This window comes from Erithacus rubecula, assembly GCF_903797595.1.
Source record: "Erithacus rubecula genome assembly, chromosome: 6".
NCBI lineage: Eukaryota > Metazoa > Chordata > Aves > Passeriformes > Muscicapidae > Erithacus > Erithacus rubecula.
In genome coordinates, this window is record NC_136688.1 from 45631639 (window position 1) to 45651353 (window position 19715).

Below are 19715 nucleotides of genomic sequence, written 5' to 3' on the forward strand. Positions count from 1 at the left end.
ACTGACCCGGAGTTCACGTCACACAGCTCCTGAATTCAGGCAAACACGTTCTGCACACACAAACTCTCCCAAAATCATCGCCATCGTTGAATACACCTGACCGTATAATTCTGCTGTCAATTTAAATGATCTTTTAGCGTCACTATAAGCATTTCCCCAGTAGACCATAGAAACATACGGACCTCAAAGATCATCTGGCCCTAACCCTCGCTGCCATGAGATAATAAGCATAATATTTCCTGTTAATTTAACAGAAATAATCCACTACGTCATCTTTATGTATAAACATATACTGGGGTTTGACTGCGCGTTTGCCATTTGCTGGATTATTTCAGTCTCTACTGCAACTTCCTTAGTAATCTTTGTCGTTACTTCCCTCGGTGGGCTCACGCCGCCACTACGCCAAAACACCAGAGTTTGTATGTGTGCCCCCGCTGAGGAGCAGAGCGCCCCCTCAGGGCGACGCCGCCATTTTGGGCGAGGCCACCCCGGCCACAGAGGGGCGCTTGCCCGAGCCAAGATGGCGGCCGGCCAAGGCGCCCGCCCCGGATGCGGCCGCGCGCCCCGGCGGCCGCTGCCCCGTGCCGGAAGTGGCGGTGCCGGCGGGCGGCCATGGCGGCGGGCGGGCAGCGGGGCGGGCCCGCGCGACTCGCCGCCTCCCGGCGCGACGGCGCGGGCTGAGGGGAGCGGGCCGCCCGCCGCCGCCCTCCCGCTCCCTCCTTCTCGGCCGGAGGAAGGTAAGATGCTGCCGGCGCCGGGAAGGAGCCGTGGCGGCGAAGCGCGTCTCGCCCGGAGCGCAGGTCCGGCGGGCGGTGTGCGCGGGCCGTCGCGGGAGGAGAGCCCCAGTGGGGTGAAGGGGTCCGAGAACCATCGCGGGTGTGCCTAAAGGCTGCAAGTCGGAGTTGGGTCTGAAAACGGAGAATAACAATGAGGAAACTCTGTTACCTCAGCCTCTTTCTGTATAAACGGGAGCTAGGGCTTCTGTTCTAGCTGCTGCTCAAGGGCAGGATCAAAACGCGCTGGTGTTTACCTTCTTAAATCTATTGCTGTTTTCATAGTGTTTGTGCTTTCCATATGTACATACCTTGTGTCTGTTTATTTTCCTCGAAGGCGACAACTCGTGAGCCAGCTCGGATATCCGAACTGCTGGATAAAACAGCCAGCGGCTTGCTTGTTTAGCGGCTAAACGGGGGTTCAAGTTTGTACCCTGTGGATTAACAGCTCCTCACGAATTTTTCAGTTGTCCTACTAAACGCATTGACTCGGGGTAATAAAGGGAAGCTGAGTTTTACAGGAGGATCAGCAGCGAGAAGTTGCCATTACTTAAGTCTGCAATAGCTTTCTCGAGTATTTACTGTTCCTTTTTAGGTATTTACTGTTCCTACTCAGGTATTTATGTCCCTGTACGCTTGACTGTTTTAGCCACCATGAATGCAGCAGCTGAGGACCAGAACGATTTCTCCAGGGCTGCCTTGATCAGATCCTGTCATGTCAGGATTGAGGATATCCCTCAGTTATGTAAAACCAGGAAGTAAATTTTTCAGGATTGCCAATCAAACTGGCAGATTTAGGGTGATTTAGAATGGTGTAATGATTTTGTATAATTTATGGTAAATTCTCTAATGCTTGCTTGATTTGTTACTGTTTTCTATGCATAATTCATTTTTCAGTAGGCATTTCTGCCTGGTATTTTAAAGGCACGATGTATTTTCTTAAAACAGCACTACATAGATGGATTTTACCCCTCTGTAGGAAAAGGTATGAAAGGTAAAAGCCCAAAGGTCTGAAAAAGCTTTTTTTTTTTTTTGAGAACCTAATCAAGTGGCAGAGAAGCAGTGGTTCTCCCTGCCCTGTACAAGGGCTGTTTGGGGGGAAAGAAGTGATGACCATTTGTGTGGTGGTACTCCACCTGGAGTGTTTGTGACTGGTTTGAATTATCTTTCCAGTTACCAAGACCCATGCAGCCAGCTGGAGAATTGAAGCTGCTCAAATTGAGCCCAGTAGTGTCTGTGTGGCTCCAGTAATTTATGCTTTTTCTGAAGAGTGCCCAATGGGATTGTCTGGTTTGTTGTGCACCAAGGCATTGAGCAATGCAGGTGTGCAGCTCAGTTCCTCAGTTCCTGTGGCAAATATCCACACAGGGACATGTGGCTAGGAGCAAGTAACATGGCTATAACACCTTCATGTGTGCAAGTACATTCCTGTAGTGCCGCCTAACTCTTGAACCTCATGTTCAAATTGAAAACATCCCTTTCGGTGGCTCGTAAATGGACACTCAGCTAGAGCTCAATACAATCTGCACCACAGACAAGCAGTGATGGTACTGTTACTGGCTGTTTAGCAGCCTGTTTGTCTTGCAGGTATCAAAGAACTTTCCAAACTTTACATATTTTTACAAAATGTTACATTATTCCCACTCTGTGTCTAGAGACACTGAGGACAGATGGTAACTTACCTAATTGATGACTCTTGTTTTGTTCCCTGAGTACCTGACTTTAGCCAGGTATATCCTGAAAACCAGCAGGCCCTAAACTATCCAGAGCCATCAGTGGAGCTTCTTATCTTGCTGCCATTAACCTGTTGCTGGCAGAGTAATGATTTTCTATGATGTAGAGAAAACTCAGGTCTTCAGACGTTGATGTGTATGCTGTTTTAACTAATGTGTAATGAAAAGTTTTATGAAAGTTAACTTATGAAAACCAAGGTTCATCTGTCCTCTCTTTCCAAGCTGTACTGAATGTTCCTGTCACTTTTTGTTCCAGGTGCAGAGCATGGAGAATGATGAACTTCCGCCAGAGGATGGGCTGGATTGGTGTGGGGCTGTACTTGCTAGCAAGTGCTGCAGCTTTTTATTACGTCTTTGAAATCAATGAGACTTATAACAAACTAGCACTGGAGCACATTCAGCAACACCCCAAGGAGCCACAGGAAGGAACCACATGGACACACTCCTTAAAAGTACGACTGCTATCCTTGCCATTTTGGCTGTGGACGATAATATTTTTAATACCATATTTACAGATGTTCTTGTTCCTCTATTCCTGTACAAGAGCTGACCCCAAAACTGTGGGGTATTGCATCATTCCTATCTGCTTGGCTGTTATTTGCAATCGTCACCAAACATTTGTGAAGGCCTCTAATCAGATCAGTAGATTACAACTGATTGACACTTAGCTCAACTTCTAGTTTCTGTGGCTGATTTGAAGCAATTGCATATGCTTGATCTAATCACAAGACTGAAGTTCTGAGTGAAGGCCGGAAAGAGCCTTTTCTTTCAAACTGATAAGCAATGAAGAGAGTGACTGTTTTCTATTTAAAACAAACAAGTAACTACAAAAGTTTTTAATTATGGATCTATGAAGTGGCCAGAGTGGGAGCACCCTGTGTGACACGTGATGGAAGTATTCCTCATTTTGCCTTAATGATGCAAAATTGTGACTCTCCATCTGAAATGTCCTGTGGGAAACAAGTTTCTGGTCCACAACTTTACTCCTCTGTGCAAAAAAATTATTTCCTATGTTTTCCCTTGGAGTGAAATCAATGGAAAGATACTTCTTTTGTGGTAAATGTAAAAGGATAAAAGAAATTAAGAATGTGATTATAAAAGCTGCACTTAACACAATTCTTTGCTTTTTCTTTTTTTTTTATTTATCTACATCAGTCCTGTTTTTAATGAATTTTTAAAAAATAAGTTTAGATATAAAAACAGGAAGCAAAGAATAAAGTTTGTGCAAACCTTTGAAGGGAAATGTTTTTTTCCTGTGGTAGCTTACTTATTTTCAGTCATCCCAACAGTCCCACACTGTAGTAGGCAGGCAGTGAGGAGTGGCATAGGCCTGGATCTTGGTGCACTAAACTGTTCCTATGACATCAAAAGCAGCCTATGCTGGGCTGGTGTTGGCCTGTAGTCTGCACAAAAATTCTTTTGTGTTTTTCCTATTGTCTTGCTTGATAAAATTACAAGTTACTGAAATTTATGACCATTCTAATTTCACTCTAGACATCATGCAAAACCGTGTTCCAGGAGAACTGATATATTAGGAAAAACTTTGAATTTGGGGAAGGTAACTGTTTGGTGGATGCTACAAACTGGTTCTAAGATAGATAATCATGTTTCTTCCAGAAATTCAAAGAAGTAAGATACCTTCTCATTCTTGTAATGAATGCAAATTTCTTCAGTCATACTGAAATTCCACTGAGATTTCTTTGCCGTAGTTTCAACCTCTATTTTTCAGTGCTATTTTGGAATAGCATATTTTGAATAAGACTAATTCTGTTCTTTATTTCTGTCCATTTTTGTTTCTTCTGAGAATAACTAAATTTTTGTCCCAGCCATGATGGAAGTAACAAATATGAAAACAGTGCAAAATACACTTCTCAGAAGCAGTAGGCTCAACTTCAGCTGTATGAGATTGTCCATACCTAATCAACACAAATGCTAATCCATTTCTGACTGCTTTAAGGGAATCCTGGAGTGTTATCTTTCTCTTGTTTTGGAAAGAGAACCAGTTTTTCAGTTGCTGTGTTTAAGCACGGCAGTTCCAACACCTTAAACTTTCTGTTTGCATTTGGAGATACTTGGAGACACTGGTTTCAATTGTCAGTGTTGGTGCTAGGACCTGAAAACAATGTAGCCTTTGCAAGAAGGTTTTGAGTTCTAAGTGCAATATGAAAAGGAAGAAGCTGCCATCTTTGTGTGCTGGAGTAAATTATAAACTCTGACGAGTAGTTAGTATCTTGGGGGAGGTCAGAGCTTTTAAGTTGTGTTGTTTTCTCAACTTTTAAAATCACCATGCTATTTATCTATAAAATAAAAACTTTTCAATGTTTATAAACACAAGTCTATGAATGCAGATACTTATCAATAGCTTTTCATTTTTGATTTAGTGGGTTTTTTGCATGCTTGGTGCCAGACAGCTGTGCTGGTGGTCAGTTGCTGGAGCCTGTGCTCGTGTCCTTCCCTCAGTGTGCATGTTCAGTTCATCTTTTGTAGTCTTCTTGTGCTCTGTGCCCTAATTACTCATTTGTAGCTGGCTTGCTGGATGAGGCTGAATCCCCTTGTTTCTTTAATTTGGTGTAAGGGAGATACCTCTGGCTAGACTGTTTTTAACTTGATGCTGTAGTTTTAAACTGAACAATTACATTGAGTGCAGATGGAATTATTTATAGAGCCAAGAGTATATGAGGAAGCATCAAAAATAGAAAATGATAGGAAGAACTGCCTAATTTCCTGTCATGCAAGCGTGTGACCCTTAGCAAATCCACTAGCAGGCCTGGTAGGGTGACCCAAGCTGTCTGGATGTGGAACATGTGCTGGCATGGCAGGGACCTGCACAACAGAGGCTCGTGTTCGTAGAATTTTCCATCAGAAGCCTAGTTTTGGATTACAGCTGTTGACAGGCATGTGCTTTGCAACTAACCACAGAAAAACACACAGTCTAAATCAAGCAAATGCTGTCTGTGTAAGGATTTGAGCTGGAAGGGGGAAACAGCAGTGGAGAACTATTAACATAGTGTATACAACTAGACAATGGGAGTAAAAGAGTGCTTCCAGCATTTTTGGCACCAGGGGAACATCAACAGGTGAAATCTTACCCACAGGGTAAATAAAGACTATAAAAATCAATTATAAATTGGTTCTTACTGTAGTATTTAAAAAAATAAGTAGTGAAATAACTTCCAGCTTGATTATTCTGAAAATTTATAGGTATTGTCAAGGCTGATTATCTGAGTCACCAAAGGCCTGCCTGTAACAGAAAATGACATCATCTACAAACTTTTGGGATAATCAAGCTTGAAGTTTTGCAACGTTCTGAGCTTTAATGTTCTGCCAACAAAGTGAGTAGCTGTAACACAAGGGTGATTAATGATCATCTGTATGCCACTTAACCTGGATTTCTTTTTATGCATTTGTGTCACAAGATAAGGCATTGTCAGACTGCTTGAACATCACTTGAGCAGTCTCAGTGTTAGTTTCTTTAGCTGCTTGACCTTCACCTGACAGTCCCTTCCCATCCCAGGAATGTGTCTGCCACGTATTTGTAAGTGCTACTGATCCCGTTCTTTCTTCCTGCCATGAGGGAGCAGGTCCAATGAAGAGCATAAGATGAGGCTGCAGCCCTTCAAACTTGGACAAAAGTAAGTTACAATGAAGTGTGTTCCTTATGTTTTTCCAGCATCAAAGTAGGACTGCAAATTTTATTCCTTTTTTAAATAAAAATATGAGAATTGATTTATCCCTGGAACAAAACATTCCAGTTGGTGCAGAATATGTATTAACTCTCCTTTTTTCTCTTGCCTGGTCCATTGTTTTCTTAAAAGGAGATTTTATAGTTTCTCTTTTTTTTTTAAATCCTGCTTTTTATGTCACAGTCTTTGATGAAAATCCCTTTTCTACAAAAGACCTACAAAATGCACAAAAGCAGTTTAATAATTTTATCATGTAGTTAAATTTTAAGAACTGACTTATCTTAGCTCTTCTTAAAGATACCCCAATGGTGCAGGTTTCTTCTGGGGAGAAAGAACATGCTACAGCCATAAAAAAGTTTTTCTGCTCAACTAATTCCTCAGGGCCCATGTCTAGTCCATTTGGCTGGTGCATATGCCTAGAACCACTGCCCAGGTGTTCACACTGCTGAGTGCTAACATAATCACCACAATTTAAGCCCCATGTCCCAGCTGCCAGACTACTGAGTATTTTACAGAGAATCTGATACTCATAATGGCTTGTGTATAAATTACCTTTTAAGATGGAGTGAGTGGGAATTAAATGGGCTTCCATGGGTGAATGGCATTCAAATCCTTTAATGAAAATTATGACTGTGGATCTCTCCCCTGGGAGCTAGGAAAGATACTGCATTTTTATACAATACCCCAGTTACTGGGATTAATGGGATTGCCTCCTCTCCCTCACAGAAGAGACTTAAAGCTTTTTTTTTTTTTTTTTTTTTAACACAGAACACTAACCTATCAAGTTCCTTCTTGAATTTAGCCTCAAGTTGTTTGAACCAGCAAATTCAGTATTTCAAAAGAGAGTATATAGTGTAATCCCAGTCTTTGTGAAGGAGACATGCTTTTGACATTTGTAATGTTTTGTAACCAGCAAAAGTAGTTGGTTCTCATCTAACTACTACCAAGAATTTAGTATTACACCAGCTCTTTTAATTCCATACAAACATACCAGCATTTCCCCCTTTAGTGAGGAAATCCATTGGGCCCCCTTGGGCCAGTGCAGAACCAAGTTCTATTAGTAAGACATACAAACTGCACTGAACAGTGCAGATGTGGTGAACTGAGCTTGTTCTGTGATTGTTGAAGTTTGGTTAAGTACAAAAGCACTCACTCCATCTTTCTGAGGTAAAAAATACAGCATCTTTTTTCCATTGAAGCTTACCTCCTCTGTCTAAAATTCACAGTCACAGTTGATGTAGGGGCTCCCCAGATGGGGTTCAGAACACAGCTGTAGGGGATTGGGAGGGTAGGGAACCACATTACACTAAAGCCTCCTGTGCCTGGTAACCTCACAGTAACCCTCAGAAAAATGAAGTCTGTGGAGTTAGGACGCTTTTGCCACAAGCAAACTTACAAATTAGAATTGCATAAGGTCCCATGAAGCTCCAGTGCTCTTTTTGTCACGTGAAAGTTTTGGTAGCTACAACAAGGACTAGCAAGGATTCTTTAAAGGCATGAATTTGAGTGTTAGTTTTTGACTCAATGCTCATTGGTATTTTCTGGAGCTCAGGTGCAGCATATTCCTGTGTCCATACTGACAGAAAAAAAAGAAGTATCCTATTATTGGAATGTTACCTGCACTTACTCCTGTGCTAAGTTAGGTCTGTTGGTTTAGACCAAAAGTTTTCAGCCCATGCCATGCCAGTGGACTGTTCATACAGTTTATAGGTAAAAGCCACAAATTCTTGCCTAATGTTTAATAGTTTTACACTGTTTATACCATTTTTAGAGGGTTTGTCTGGAGGAAAAGGGAAAACACTGCTCAGATGTAGGTGCACAACAAGCTTCCAAAGCTGCAGAATAAAGCTCATAGAAGCTGTCATCACTTTAACACGGATCACGTGAAAGAGCTCTTCTGATACATGTATCAGGCTATTTCTTTGTACAAAGTGTTGCCTTTGTCATTTTGATAAGAGACTTCCTGCAATAAATTATCTATCCTAGAACACTTAAGGCATTTTATCACTTTATGATGCTGCAGCCTGACAAGAGATCGGACTAAGTGTAATTTTCTCTCAGCAACTAAAGTCCTTAGTCTCCTGAGTTGGTCTTTTCAATTATGCCTCTATCCCATCTGCCAACAGAGTATCTTGGAGTATATGAGTACATAAATGTAACATTTACTGGATCTCATTTCTGACTCCTCCCTGCATTTCAAAATAATGCCAACAATTTTGTCCTCATAAAAGTACATTTATTTCCACACTTTGTCCTGCTTATATAAGTCTCAAGATTTGCTCAGTTTCCATAATATATAAACAAACTGTGCCAGGAAAAAACAAGAAAATGAAAACAACCCCCCAAAATGCTTTCTGCACTATTTATTCAAGATGTTAAATTCTGCCAGAGAACACTCTTAGGCTCTATGAACTATCAAGAGTGTTTTTTAGCTGTTCACAGAGGCATTCTTGATTGATAGGTGACTAAACCTTGTAGATGACAGGCAAAAATAATCTTCCACTGTAGCATGGTAGAGGAACAGGCACAGTCCTCTACATGCTTGTTAATTTTGATACTTATAGTGGTCTTATACTGCTTTTTCTCCATACAAACACAAGTTATCTTGTACTTTTAAAATCATATTTGAAAAAATAACTCTCTTCAGGTTTTATTGCTTTATTTTAGGAATGGTGTTGCATGAAGAAATACTGTGACTCAGAATAAGTTATTAAAAAACATACCAATCAGAAGATTTGTGAAAAAAGTTTTATACTTGTCAACTAGTATACCAAAAAACTCTGCCAGCATTAACACTGGCACCCCGTAAACAACATGCTGCTCACGCCCAGGGACATCCTTTCGGAAAAACAATGTCGAGATGGACATTTGGCGTTTAACCAGGAGCAGGAGCGCCGCAGGAGCCGGCCCGTGCAGCGGGCCCGGGACACTTACAGTCGGTACAGCCGAACGGGACTGGCTAGGCACAGACATCCAGCGCCGCCCTCACGGCTGCTGCACCTTCGTCCGCTTCAGGGGAGGGTCATCGCCGCTCGCCGCCGCGTCCACGTTATTTTCATCTTCGCCGTCATCCTCCTCCTCGTCATCGTAGTCATCGTCATCCCCGCCGCCGCCTGCCGGAGTTGGAGCGGGCGCGGGTGAGCGGTGCGGGGCGGGGCGCGGCCCCCTCAGCGCGCCCCCCCCGCCACTCACCGCGCCGCGCGCCGCCCGCCGCCGCCCGCTCCTCCTGCACCAGCGGCGCCAGCAGCTCCACCACCCGCTCCTGCAGCTCGCTCAGCGCCCCCCGGAGCCCGCGCAGCTGGGCCGCCTCGCCCTCCTCCGCCGCCGGGTACGGCACTCGCACCGTGCGCGTCTGCCCGTCGCGGCCGCGCAGCTCCGCCACCAGCTCCCGTCCCGGGCCCGGCTCCGTATCCGCCGCCAGCTCCGCCATCACCGCCCGCCGGTCACGTGCCGGCCGCGCGGGCCGCCCCGCCCCGCGCTGACACACCGCCCACGGTCACGTGGGGCGCGCGCCATTCCGCTTCCGCTGTGGCGCCCCCTGGCGCCTCCTTGGCCCCGTGTTTCCCGCCTCGCTTCGCGCTCCTTCGCGGCCCGGCGATGGAGGCGGCGGCGCCGGAGGGCGCCGAGCCGGGGAGCGCCGGGAGCGGCGCGGAGGAACCCGTGGTGTCCCTGGCGGAGGTGCTGGCGGAGAACGAGGAGCTGGAGAAGGAAGCGCGGGCCGTGCTGGGGGGCAGCGACCACGAGCGCTGCAGTTACTCACAGGTGGGGGCGGGGCCGGAGCCTCGGGGCGGGGGCGGGGCCTGGGTTTGAGGGGCGGGGTTGGGGCGGGGCCCGGGGGCGGGGCCGCGATACGGGGCGGGGCCGCTGTACGGGGCGTGGCTGGGGCGGGGCGGGGTCGGCAGCCCCCCCCCCATTGCCCCTCATGACGCCCCTCACGGCGGGGCCCGTCGGTGTCTCCTTAGGGCGCCGTGAAGCGGCAGGCGCTGTACGCCTGCAGCACCTGCACGCCGCCCGGCGCCGAGCCAGCGGGGATCTGCCTGGCCTGCAGCTACGAGTGCCATGGCACCCACCGCCTCTTCGAGCTCTACACCAAGAGGTACGGCCGTGTGGGAGCCTTACAGCTCCCATGACTCCCGATAAACAGCTGGGAATTGTTAAGAATACAAATCCCAGCGTGTTCTCACTTAATATAAACCCTGAAACGCTACGTTTTTGTTTCCAGGAATTTCCGCTGTGACTGTGGAAATAGCAAGTTCAAAAATCTGCAGTGCAAGTTACTGCCGGTGAGTTCAGGCAGGTTTCAGGCATTCGGAGTCAGAATAACACCTTTGGGAGGTTGATGCCTTGCCTCAGCTAGTGCTGACTCATGTGACGCCTCCAGTCTTCCCAGGAAGTTAAAAAAGCTGTAAAGATATAAAACTGTTGAGGGACCAAAGGGAAATGCTAGGAGGAGAAGGAATATTTGGTCCTTGTCATCCCTGAGTGCAGCAGTGCTGCATCCATGATCAGTGCACTTCCAGCAGGTTGTGGTGTTTCTCCACTCATATGTCTCATTAGCCTTTAGCTGATTCAGAATAACCTTTTGGGGTGCAGTTTTGAAGTTGCATTAAGAAAATTTAAGGCTGCACTGCTGTCAGAGGGACAGTTCCCTTTCTTTGTGATGGCATTAGTGCTCTAATATTTTGTCACCGGAACTTACTGATGGGATGTTTTTTTTACTTTTACACTTTTTTTACTTTTACACTGCCTTTACTTTTACACTTGGGCATTTTGAACTTGTCAAGTAGCTGGCTATCTTCTGGAGCAGTAACAGAATGCTGCTTGGCTCACTTGCAGTGGTGCTGCCAAGATAATAACAGTCCAAAGTTCAAAACAGACAGTGTTTTTGTCTATGCCTGTTTTGTTCGGGGAGAATTGGAATGGATCCAGAGCTAGTCAGCAAAGTCATGGTGCAGTGATCCCTCCAGAGACACCTGTGACAATTTTAAGATGTTGCCATTTCTTATTTGAGTCAATGAAATGGATCACATGGTTGTTCCTTCTGCTTCAGTTCAGTGAAAATTCAGTCATACAGATTGAGCTTCAGCATCTATCTATTAATCAGTCTGACACCACAGTTGCCATTTGTTACAAAGGTGAGCAGACTGTTTTTCCTCTATGCTTTTGAGCTTTAGCATTCCTCACGTGCCCTATCTACTGCTCAGTGTAAGGCAAAAGTGTCTGGAGAATATATTTCTTTCTATATATTCAGGCTGATGAAAATAATGATGCTTTTAGGAATTAAGGGGTAACAGAAACTATGTTTTTACTGCCTTTTTTTTTTTTACTGTATTGTCTATTGAGACTTTTTTTCCCTTTTCTCCTAGGAAAAGGGCAAGGTGAATTCAGGAAATAAATATAATGACAATTTCTACGGATTGTACTGTACATGTAAAAGACCTTACCCTGATCCTGAAGATGAGGTAAGAAATGCAAAATCCAGTAGTAATCATACATAGATAGTGTTTATGCTAAAAACTGTGTAAGGGGTGGTCACTAATCTGCTTTTTAAGGAAGATCCTACGTCAAGAAACCTTATGTTCCATTTTGGTTGTCATGTGTTGTATGAAGTAATTACTTGCTTGTTTTTTTTAATGGTAAAGTGTGTTTATTCCTTAGAGACAGATAAGGAGGACAAGACACTATTTGGACAAAATGGTGCTGCAGTTCCCTGAAGTTGCAGAGTTCCCCTAGGGGACAGGGTTATAATCTTGAGAATTGTGGCTAGTACAGAATAAATGTGTTGCATGTGTTAGGAGAGACCAGGACCTGCTTCCCCATGCCTGCAGCAATGCTCTGTCAAGGCTTCTGGGGTGGGGAGAGTCTGTCCTGTCTTGTAGCACTAGCTGCAGTTATTGATGGTAGCCAGAACACTTTTGTCTCTCTGAAGTACTAAAACACAGCACTGCATTTGCACATGCATGCTGTTGTTTGTAGACACAGAAACCAGGTGTTTTAAAGAGCAGGGAAGGCACAAGTCTTTCAAGTACAAAAAAAAAAAAAAAAAAAAGCATTTTATAAGGTCCCCTCTCTGAAGTTCAGAGACAGCAAAAAACATTTCTGAAGATATCATTAACAGTTGTTTCACAACAAAGCACTTCACACTGTCCTGTATGGTGACCAGTTAAGTTTGGTTCTGGCATCTTTCACAGACCTGATGACAGTGTGAATATCAGTATCTTTCCTCTGCTGAGCTGTCTGTTCATGCATTTCTGCTTATAGGAAGAAGAATACCAGTAGTATATTAACTTTTATCAGCTTTCTGTGAGGAAGTCTTGCCCTGCTGGGAAGACTGGTTTTGTAGTAATAAATGGGATTTCCAGTCTCAGTCATATGAGAGATGGGGTGCTGTTGAACCTGTGGGAAGCAAACTGACTAACAAAGCACTAACTACTTATTAACAGCAGCTCCCTGTGAGAGGTGAAGAGGGAAATGCAATTCACTGAGCAGGATTTGCATGATAGTGCAGTTGGAAACTTGTGAAAAATTCTGGAGGTTGCTGTTAATGCTAACAATATGATTGTTTATCTAGATTCCAGATGAGATGATCCAATGCATAGTTTGTGAAGACTGGTTCCATGGAAGGGTAAGGAAACTATAAATAGCAGAACTGCCATTTGCACAGCAATGAGTTGGTGTTGGTTAAGTATATATGGTAATTCTTACTTGGGAAGTTTGCTGTAGTTCTCAGAAGAGATTATTACATGAGTTCCAATGCATTTGTTTTCATCTTATGCAAAGGAGCACTGAAAGTCTGATCTTGCACTGCTGTCCACTCAATAATGTTAGAAATGTTAAAAAATACTGGGAAGAGTCCTACCTTTTTGAAGATTTCCACTGCAGAATAAAGTAATAACTTTATAACTGTCTCTTTAATTAGAAAACTCAAATCAGTATAGTTGGTGAGGAAAAGATTCTACTGAGGCACATCATTATCAACTATCTGAATTGTTCTTCCTTCAAAAGAATGCCTTTTAAACTCTTAATTCCTTTAAGTAGCAAGGAACAGACTATGCTGTTCATTCTGGAATTCAGACTTTGGGAAATCTTTTGAAAGCAGCCAAGCACTGTAGTGAGTGCCCTACTTAATGGGTAAGCATTAAGAATTCAGCCTCTTGTGCCTTGAAGGGCAAAGTGAAATTCTGTGTTTGAAGTTGCAGGATCAAAGAGTAAAAAAAATATGATTGGCTTCAATAATGGGTTCTTGTAGATAAACTTCTTTTGTATTAAGAGTATGAATGAAGAATGTTGTGCTTCATACTATGAGCTTTGGAAAAATGCTTTTTCAGAAGAAAGCTGCTAAGTGCTTTTAATTACCTAGATAGTTCTCATCAATTTATGGACAGCTTTGGGACTTAATTCTTCTCAAGTTTAGAATGTGATCAATATGGATGCTTCACTAATGTGTGCTTTTTTCTTTCTGACAGCATCTTGGTGCAGTTCCCCCTGAAAGTGGAGACTTCCATGAGATGGTGTGCCAGGCCTGCATGAAACATTGCCATTTCCTATGGGCTTATGCATCGTGTTTAGCAGGTAAAGAGAGTTAAGAGATCTGAGCCAGTATTTTGTGAGCATGTATGTCTCATACATGGTTGGTTAATGGCATAATACTGATTTTAAATGGCTGGAAAGATGATACTCATTAATTATATTGGACAATCACCTTCAGCAGTGGAATGTGTGGGGTGACAGCAACTTGTGTAAAAAAAAAAAAAAGCAGTTTTCATTCTTAATTCTGTGTTGCTTGCTTTTAGTCACTTTATCAAAGATGTCTAGCACAAAATGGATGAAGATTTAATAACTGACTTAAGGAATTTAATTTCTAAACTGGATGAAAGAACTGAAGAGCCATCCTAAGGAAAGCAGTGAAACAAACAGTTCTTACAGGTGGTCTGAGCAGCAAAGAGTGAATGATAGAGGGACCTGAAATGAGTGTGTTTAACATCACTCTGGGTAGGGCTGGGGCTGTGCTCAGGACACATGTTCCCTGTTGTCATACCAGACTTCTCTCAGATTGTGGACTTAGAAGAATAGATGACTTGATTCTGTGGAAAAAGCTAGTTTCTCTAGTCTCCTAAAAGATACTGCTTGTATCAAGTGCTGCTAGATTTCTTGGGTGCCCAAAATTTCAGTGGTATTATCAAGGATGGCTACCTGCAATTCTTTTCCTTCTAATGTAAGTAGTACAGAATGGGGTGTTTGTCTGTTTTTGGTTTTCCTCCTTCTAAACAGCTTTGTCACAGGTCACATACTTCAATTGGCATCAAAACAGAAACTAGTTTTAAATAAACAAGAGGTTAGTGTAGTTAATCTGTGGGGGTGTTTTTGAGGTGTTTGGAGAAAATGAGAAACACTGACACAGTTAGCAAGTAAGCACATGGCAATTACTGGAATTGTGATAGCTAGCAAGGGGTGTCAGGAAGGACAAGCATCCTAGTAATGAACTCTCAAATTGTGATGCCCTCTTCCTTCTCCTAGGGCTTAGATTTTGGGAAACAGAGTATTTTAGAATAGGAGAAGCATAACATCTGTAGAGACCTGTACTTTTTCTGGCACAGTGTTTTTACTTCTGGGTATGTATCTTCCAGTTCCTCCTTTGACCAAAGCAAACTCCCTTGAAGATGCAGGGATTGTCCTGAAGGCAGAGGAAAATGAAGAGCAGAAGAAAGAAATAAAAAAAGAAAGTGAAGTGGAACACCATGACACAAAAGAGGAAAAGCAATCGGAACAATTCAATGAACCATCCACTAGCTCTGGGTCTGCCTGTCCTGAGGTAAAATGTGCCTTCTTTTCTGACCTGCACATCTTCACACTGCTGATAGTTGAAGTGAATCCCACCTTGCTCAGTACAGACCTGTGTTCAGTCTGTTCCATGTTGCACTGAAGTCACTGCTCCTCAGACCTGCAGTCTCTGCGGAGCACAGCTTAGGCTGTGGAACAGGGCAGTCAGGAGATGTAATGTCTGTTTGCAGATGGGCTACATCTGTCCCTTCTCAGCCACCTCAGTCTCTGAGGTGACTTCTGTTTGTTCTAATGCATGGTGTAGCTGCACTTGCATGATGATTCAGCTCTGAGTTCCTAAATACTTACAGCTATTGCTGTAAATTTCTACAGAAATTTCCCATGGAAAGTGCTGAAACCACATCAGAATTCTCATGTAGATGGTAATATAGATGGTGTATAAAAGACAGAAGAAAATTTTTGCCTAAAGAAAAGGACATGCGAAAAAGAGCAGGGTGTCTTTGAAGTGACGTTATAGAGTGCTGAACACTCTCATTTTAATTCAGGTGGTTACTAAGAGTGAGGAGCCAGTCTGCAAGCTGAAGGAGCTCCAAAGCAAGCCATTTGTAAAAAAAGATACTGCCACCTTTTGGCCATCGAACTGGAGAAGCAAATTATGCACTTGTGAAGACTGTTTGGTATGTATGTTCTCTTCATTGCCATCACAGATGTGGGAGAGGCTGGGAGGAGCTCCCAGACAATCACTGAGGAGAAGCTTTAGGTAAAATCTGTGTAAATATTCTTAAAGCTGAAACCTCCCTTCACTCAACATAAAGATTCACACTGAATCCTGTGGAATTAATATAGCATGAAAGGGCTTTGAAATGTTTGTATTTTATTTGCTACTTAAATCAGTATTGCTTGGAAGTTATTATGAGGAGATTCTGAAATACGGGATACAGATTCACCTTATTATTGTTGTTATTTGTGATACTGAACACAACGAGGATCAGGGGAGAGCACCTCCATCTGAGAAGTTTTCTCACATAAAAGTAAATTTTACTTTTATTCTCCAGAAAATGTATTCAGAGCTTGAAGTCCAGTTCCTGACAGATGAATGTGACACTGTTTTGGCTTATGAAAATAAGGGCACCAGTGACCAAGAGACAGAGAGGAGAGATCCTTTAATGGACACCCTTAACAGTATGAACAGAGTCCAGCAAGTGGAACTCATCTGTGGTAAATACAACTTTGTTTTTTAGAATCTGCCTTAACACACTTTAATGGAACAGTTTGCCACAAGTGATCGATACCAGACCTTGTACTGTAGTGTCAAACTGTTTCTGAAGTAACATGCAGAGAACTGTGTGACAGGTTGCACACCTCAATCGGGATTGGTCTCTCTGGCCCATTGTTACAACTTTAATTTACAGTGAGACACTAGATGGTGTGTAAACTTTCACCCTGATTAACATCTTAGATATTGTAATTGTAGTGATTTGTTGTAACATGAATATTTTAACATTAATTTGAACTTCTGCTGTCTGGCTGATTTACCTTATCTTGTTCTGTTGCTTGGCAATCTTCTGTTGGCTGGGGAGTGCCAGCCAGGCGTCCCCTGTAGCTGTGCAGCAGAGCATAGTGACAAGGCAGTGCTCAGGTGTTTCATACCTGGAGCTGTGTTTCTCTTACCCAGTCAGGGCTCTGCACTCTGGTGAGGACAGTGTCCCAGTCCTGAGTTACAGGCTGGGCCTTTCCACCACGACACACACATGCTTTTGCAGGGGGAAGCTGGCAGGGGCAGTCTTTTTGTTAATTGTACTGATTCACTCACTGATCTCTATACCTTTCTCTGAAATCAGACTACATAGGTTAGTCTCATAAATTATTAACCTTCTCATGTTTACATTGTTGTTATTCGTATTTATAATCCAAACCTAGATTTGTCTGAAGTAAACCTAACAAATTACAAGAGGAAGTAGAACAAATTGTGTTCTTGAGCCAGTGTTAAACTAAAACTGGGTATCTTACTGTTTTTGTTTTCTTTGCCTCTGCTTTGCCATCCAGAATACAATGATTTAAAGACAGAACTGACTGACTATCTCAGGAGGTTTGCAGATGAGGGAACGGTAAGCTGCAACTTCCAGAATTTGTTTGCTAGAAAATGTATTTTAAAGAGCTGTTGAGGGCTGTGTGGTGAATACCATGATATTCTATTGTAATGCTTTTTCTTGTCTCTTGGAGTTGGTAGTAGTGCAGTAGAAATCAGAAATCCCTTATTTCATTTGAATTTAACAATTCTTAATGACATTATTGAGAGATAATGGGAACTTTACAGAAATCTGTCTGCAAGATACTGAGAGCAGTTCTTACATTTAAATGAAACTTCTGTTGCTCTGGGTAAGATATTCAGGAAGAAAAGTTCTTAACTTTTCTGGTTTTTCTTATAGTGAATCTAAACCCTTAGATCAGTCATGTCAGTCGTTTTCCTGCAGGAATTTCATGCTGTTATTAAGTAACACTAGCATTTTGTTGGCTGACTTGATGTATTGCCATTCCTAATTATATCAGGATAACCCTGAAGTGAGCTAGTGAACATCTCACTTTGTGTTAAATTTTCTGATGATAAAAGCATCAGAGGTCAAAGTCATTAAAATACTACTGGGGGCTTTGCTCCATGTGTTTGTTCTGCCTTTGGGGAACTCGTTTCCCTGTTTGTATTGTCTGCAATAGAATTTGGGCATGAATCCTCTCCTTTGGGTGCAACAGGAAAGTTGTACCAGAGAAATTTTAGGCTGTTTGCTTTTCTGTGCTTTGTGTGTTATATGTGGAGGTAAAAAAGGATCTTTTAATTAAGCTCTTGCACCACAACTTGGGTTTCATACTGCTTCTCCTAGGTGGTTAAAAGAGAAGACATTCAGCACTTCTTTGAAGAGTTTCAGTCTCGGAAAAGGCGACGGACTGACAGGATGCAGTACTACTGTAGTTAGACTGAGAGAGCTTGGGTCTGAAAGAACATCTGGCAAAAAAATGTTCACTGGCAAACAGAAAAGGCATCTTCAGTTTTTGGCTTCTCATCAAAATCTGCTGTCCAAGAAACATCATGATTTTTGTCTTACACTTCCTTCATTCGTAGCACCTAAAACACGTTCGTAACCAATCCTTACATTGCGCTTGGGGGGTTTTCAGTACCGATCGACTGCGTTCCCGTGAAAGCCCTTTCCAGGGGAGGAGGGCAGTTCCCGGGGCTGTGTCCTGCTCCTTCCCTGCCTTCGCCTCTCCTGGTTGCTCCAGGAACTGGGGCAGTGGCTGTGCTGGGCCCGCGCGGGCCCCGCCCGCCCTGCCCCCGGCGGCAGGGAACGCTCCCGGCTGTCCTGCGGGAGCGGCGCTGCCTCTCCCTTCGGCCTGCAGCGATTCTGGGGAGGACCCGGCACCAAGGGGGTGCCCGTTCCTGCCCTGGGCAGACCTGCCTGTGGCTGAACCCAGCGCTGCTGCCTCCCCCTCCCCGGGTTGCTCACAAATGGGAAAGCAGAGCTCAGGCTTGATCTAGCAGTGTTCCATCTGGTTTTATACATTTAGAAAACTTATTTCTCATTGCACAGGGATGGTTTCCATGGCAAAAAAAAAAAAAAAATTGGCAGATGATCTCAATTCACTCCTCAGAACATAAACAATAGCTAGGAGGAGGTACTAAATTACAAACTAAGCATGGGGGGTTTGTTATATGCTTTGATTTTAAAAACTAGCCTACAGCAAATTCTTCTACCTTATAAATGTTGCTGAAAATGTTGCAGCATCCTGGTATTTTGCTACAGTATGGAATGTTCTTTTTATAACCACAGTGATAATCATGGGACAGAAGATATTTCACTGACTTTTAAGACTACACTTAGCTGCAATTAAAAATTAAGATTTTGTAAGTTTGGATCCTAATGTAGTTAGACCCCAAAACATATGTTAAAGTTCTAGTTTTTGAGGGTTTGTATATCATGGGGTACTATTCTGCTACATTCTACTATCATTCTCACTATTAACTGTTTCTTTATTTACAAACAGTAGTTTAGCATAGATGCTCAGCTGAGCAGTTTCAGAGAACGTAGGATATGCTGAGTTGGAAGGGACTCATCAGGGTCATTACAGCCAACTCCTTGCTCTGCGTAGGACACCCCAGGAGTCACACCACGTGCCTGAGAGCATTGTCCAAACACTTCTTGAACTCTGTCAGGATGATGCTGTGACCCTTCCCTCTGGAGTCTGTTCCAGTGCCCAGTCACCCTCTGGGTGAAAAGCCTTTCCCTGATATCCAACCTAAATTCCCCCTGACACCATTTCAGGCCATTCCCTCAGTCCTGTCACTGCCACCACAGAGCAGAGCTCAGCGCCTGCCCCTCCTGTACCCTCACAGGAAGCTGTAACTGCAGTGGGGTCTCCCCTCAGTCTCCTCCAGGCTGAGCAGACCAAGAGACCTCAGCCATTCCTGCCATGGCTTCCCCTCAAGGCCCTTCGAGGTCCTGGCCCCTCCTTGGACACTCTCTAACAGCTTTGTATGTATTTTATATCGTGGTGTCCAAAACTGCCCCCAGGACTCGAGGTGAGGCCACCCCAGCACAGAGCAGAGTGGGACAGTCCCTCCCTTGCCCGGCTGGTGGGGCTGTGCCTGATTCCCCCGGGACATGGGTGGCCCTCCTGGCTGCCAGGGCACTGCTGACTCATGCTCAATGTGTCATCAACCCCCAGGGCCCCTTCCTAGTTGCTTTTAATTTAAC

General features: G+C 43.8%; 3 protein-coding genes across 4 annotated transcripts; 2 read left to right on the plus strand and 1 right to left on the minus strand.

Annotated features, from left to right (window-relative positions):
• The first annotated feature begins 321 nt into the window (after window positions 1-321).
• On the plus strand, window positions 322-4351 carry LYSET (lysosomal enzyme trafficking factor). 2 transcript variants are annotated; one of them, XM_079308145.1, is made up of 2 exons: window positions 322-812; window positions 2763-4351. In XM_079308145.1, exon 2 carries the CDS (start codon window positions 2779-2781, stop codon window positions 3172-3174), a length of 396 nt encoding a protein of 131 aa, XP_079164271.1. In that variant the 5' UTR covers window positions 322-812; window positions 2763-2778; the 3' UTR covers window positions 3175-4351. The 2 variants fall into 2 exon arrangements, with proteins under 2 accessions (XP_079164271.1, XP_079164270.1); XM_079308144.1 differs by having other exon boundaries at window positions 369-737.
• Window positions 4352-9035: 4684 nt separating this feature from the next.
• Window positions 9036-9619, minus strand: LOC306803366 (uncharacterized protein; the record flags this gene model as incomplete). Its single annotated transcript, XM_079308728.1, has 2 exons — window positions 9036-9302; window positions 9382-9619. The coding sequence occupies 2 exons, from the start codon at window positions 9617-9619 to the stop codon at window positions 9175-9177; spliced, it is 366 nt and encodes a 121-aa protein (XP_079164854.1). The 3' UTR covers window positions 9036-9174.
• Window positions 9620-9730: 111 nt separating this feature from the next.
• UBR7 (ubiquitin protein ligase E3 component n-recognin 7) lies at window positions 9731-18869 on the plus strand. Its single transcript, XM_079308726.1, has 11 exons — window positions 9731-9951; window positions 10152-10285; window positions 10412-10472; window positions 11556-11651; window positions 12761-12814; window positions 13656-13761; window positions 14817-15001; window positions 15516-15647; window positions 16026-16188; window positions 17017-17078; window positions 17847-18869. The coding sequence occupies exons 1-11, from the start codon at window positions 9787-9789 to the stop codon at window positions 17937-17939; spliced, it is 1251 nt and encodes a 416-aa protein (XP_079164852.1). The 5' UTR covers window positions 9731-9786; the 3' UTR covers window positions 17940-18869.
• The last annotated feature ends 846 nt before the right edge of the window (window positions 18870-19715 follow it).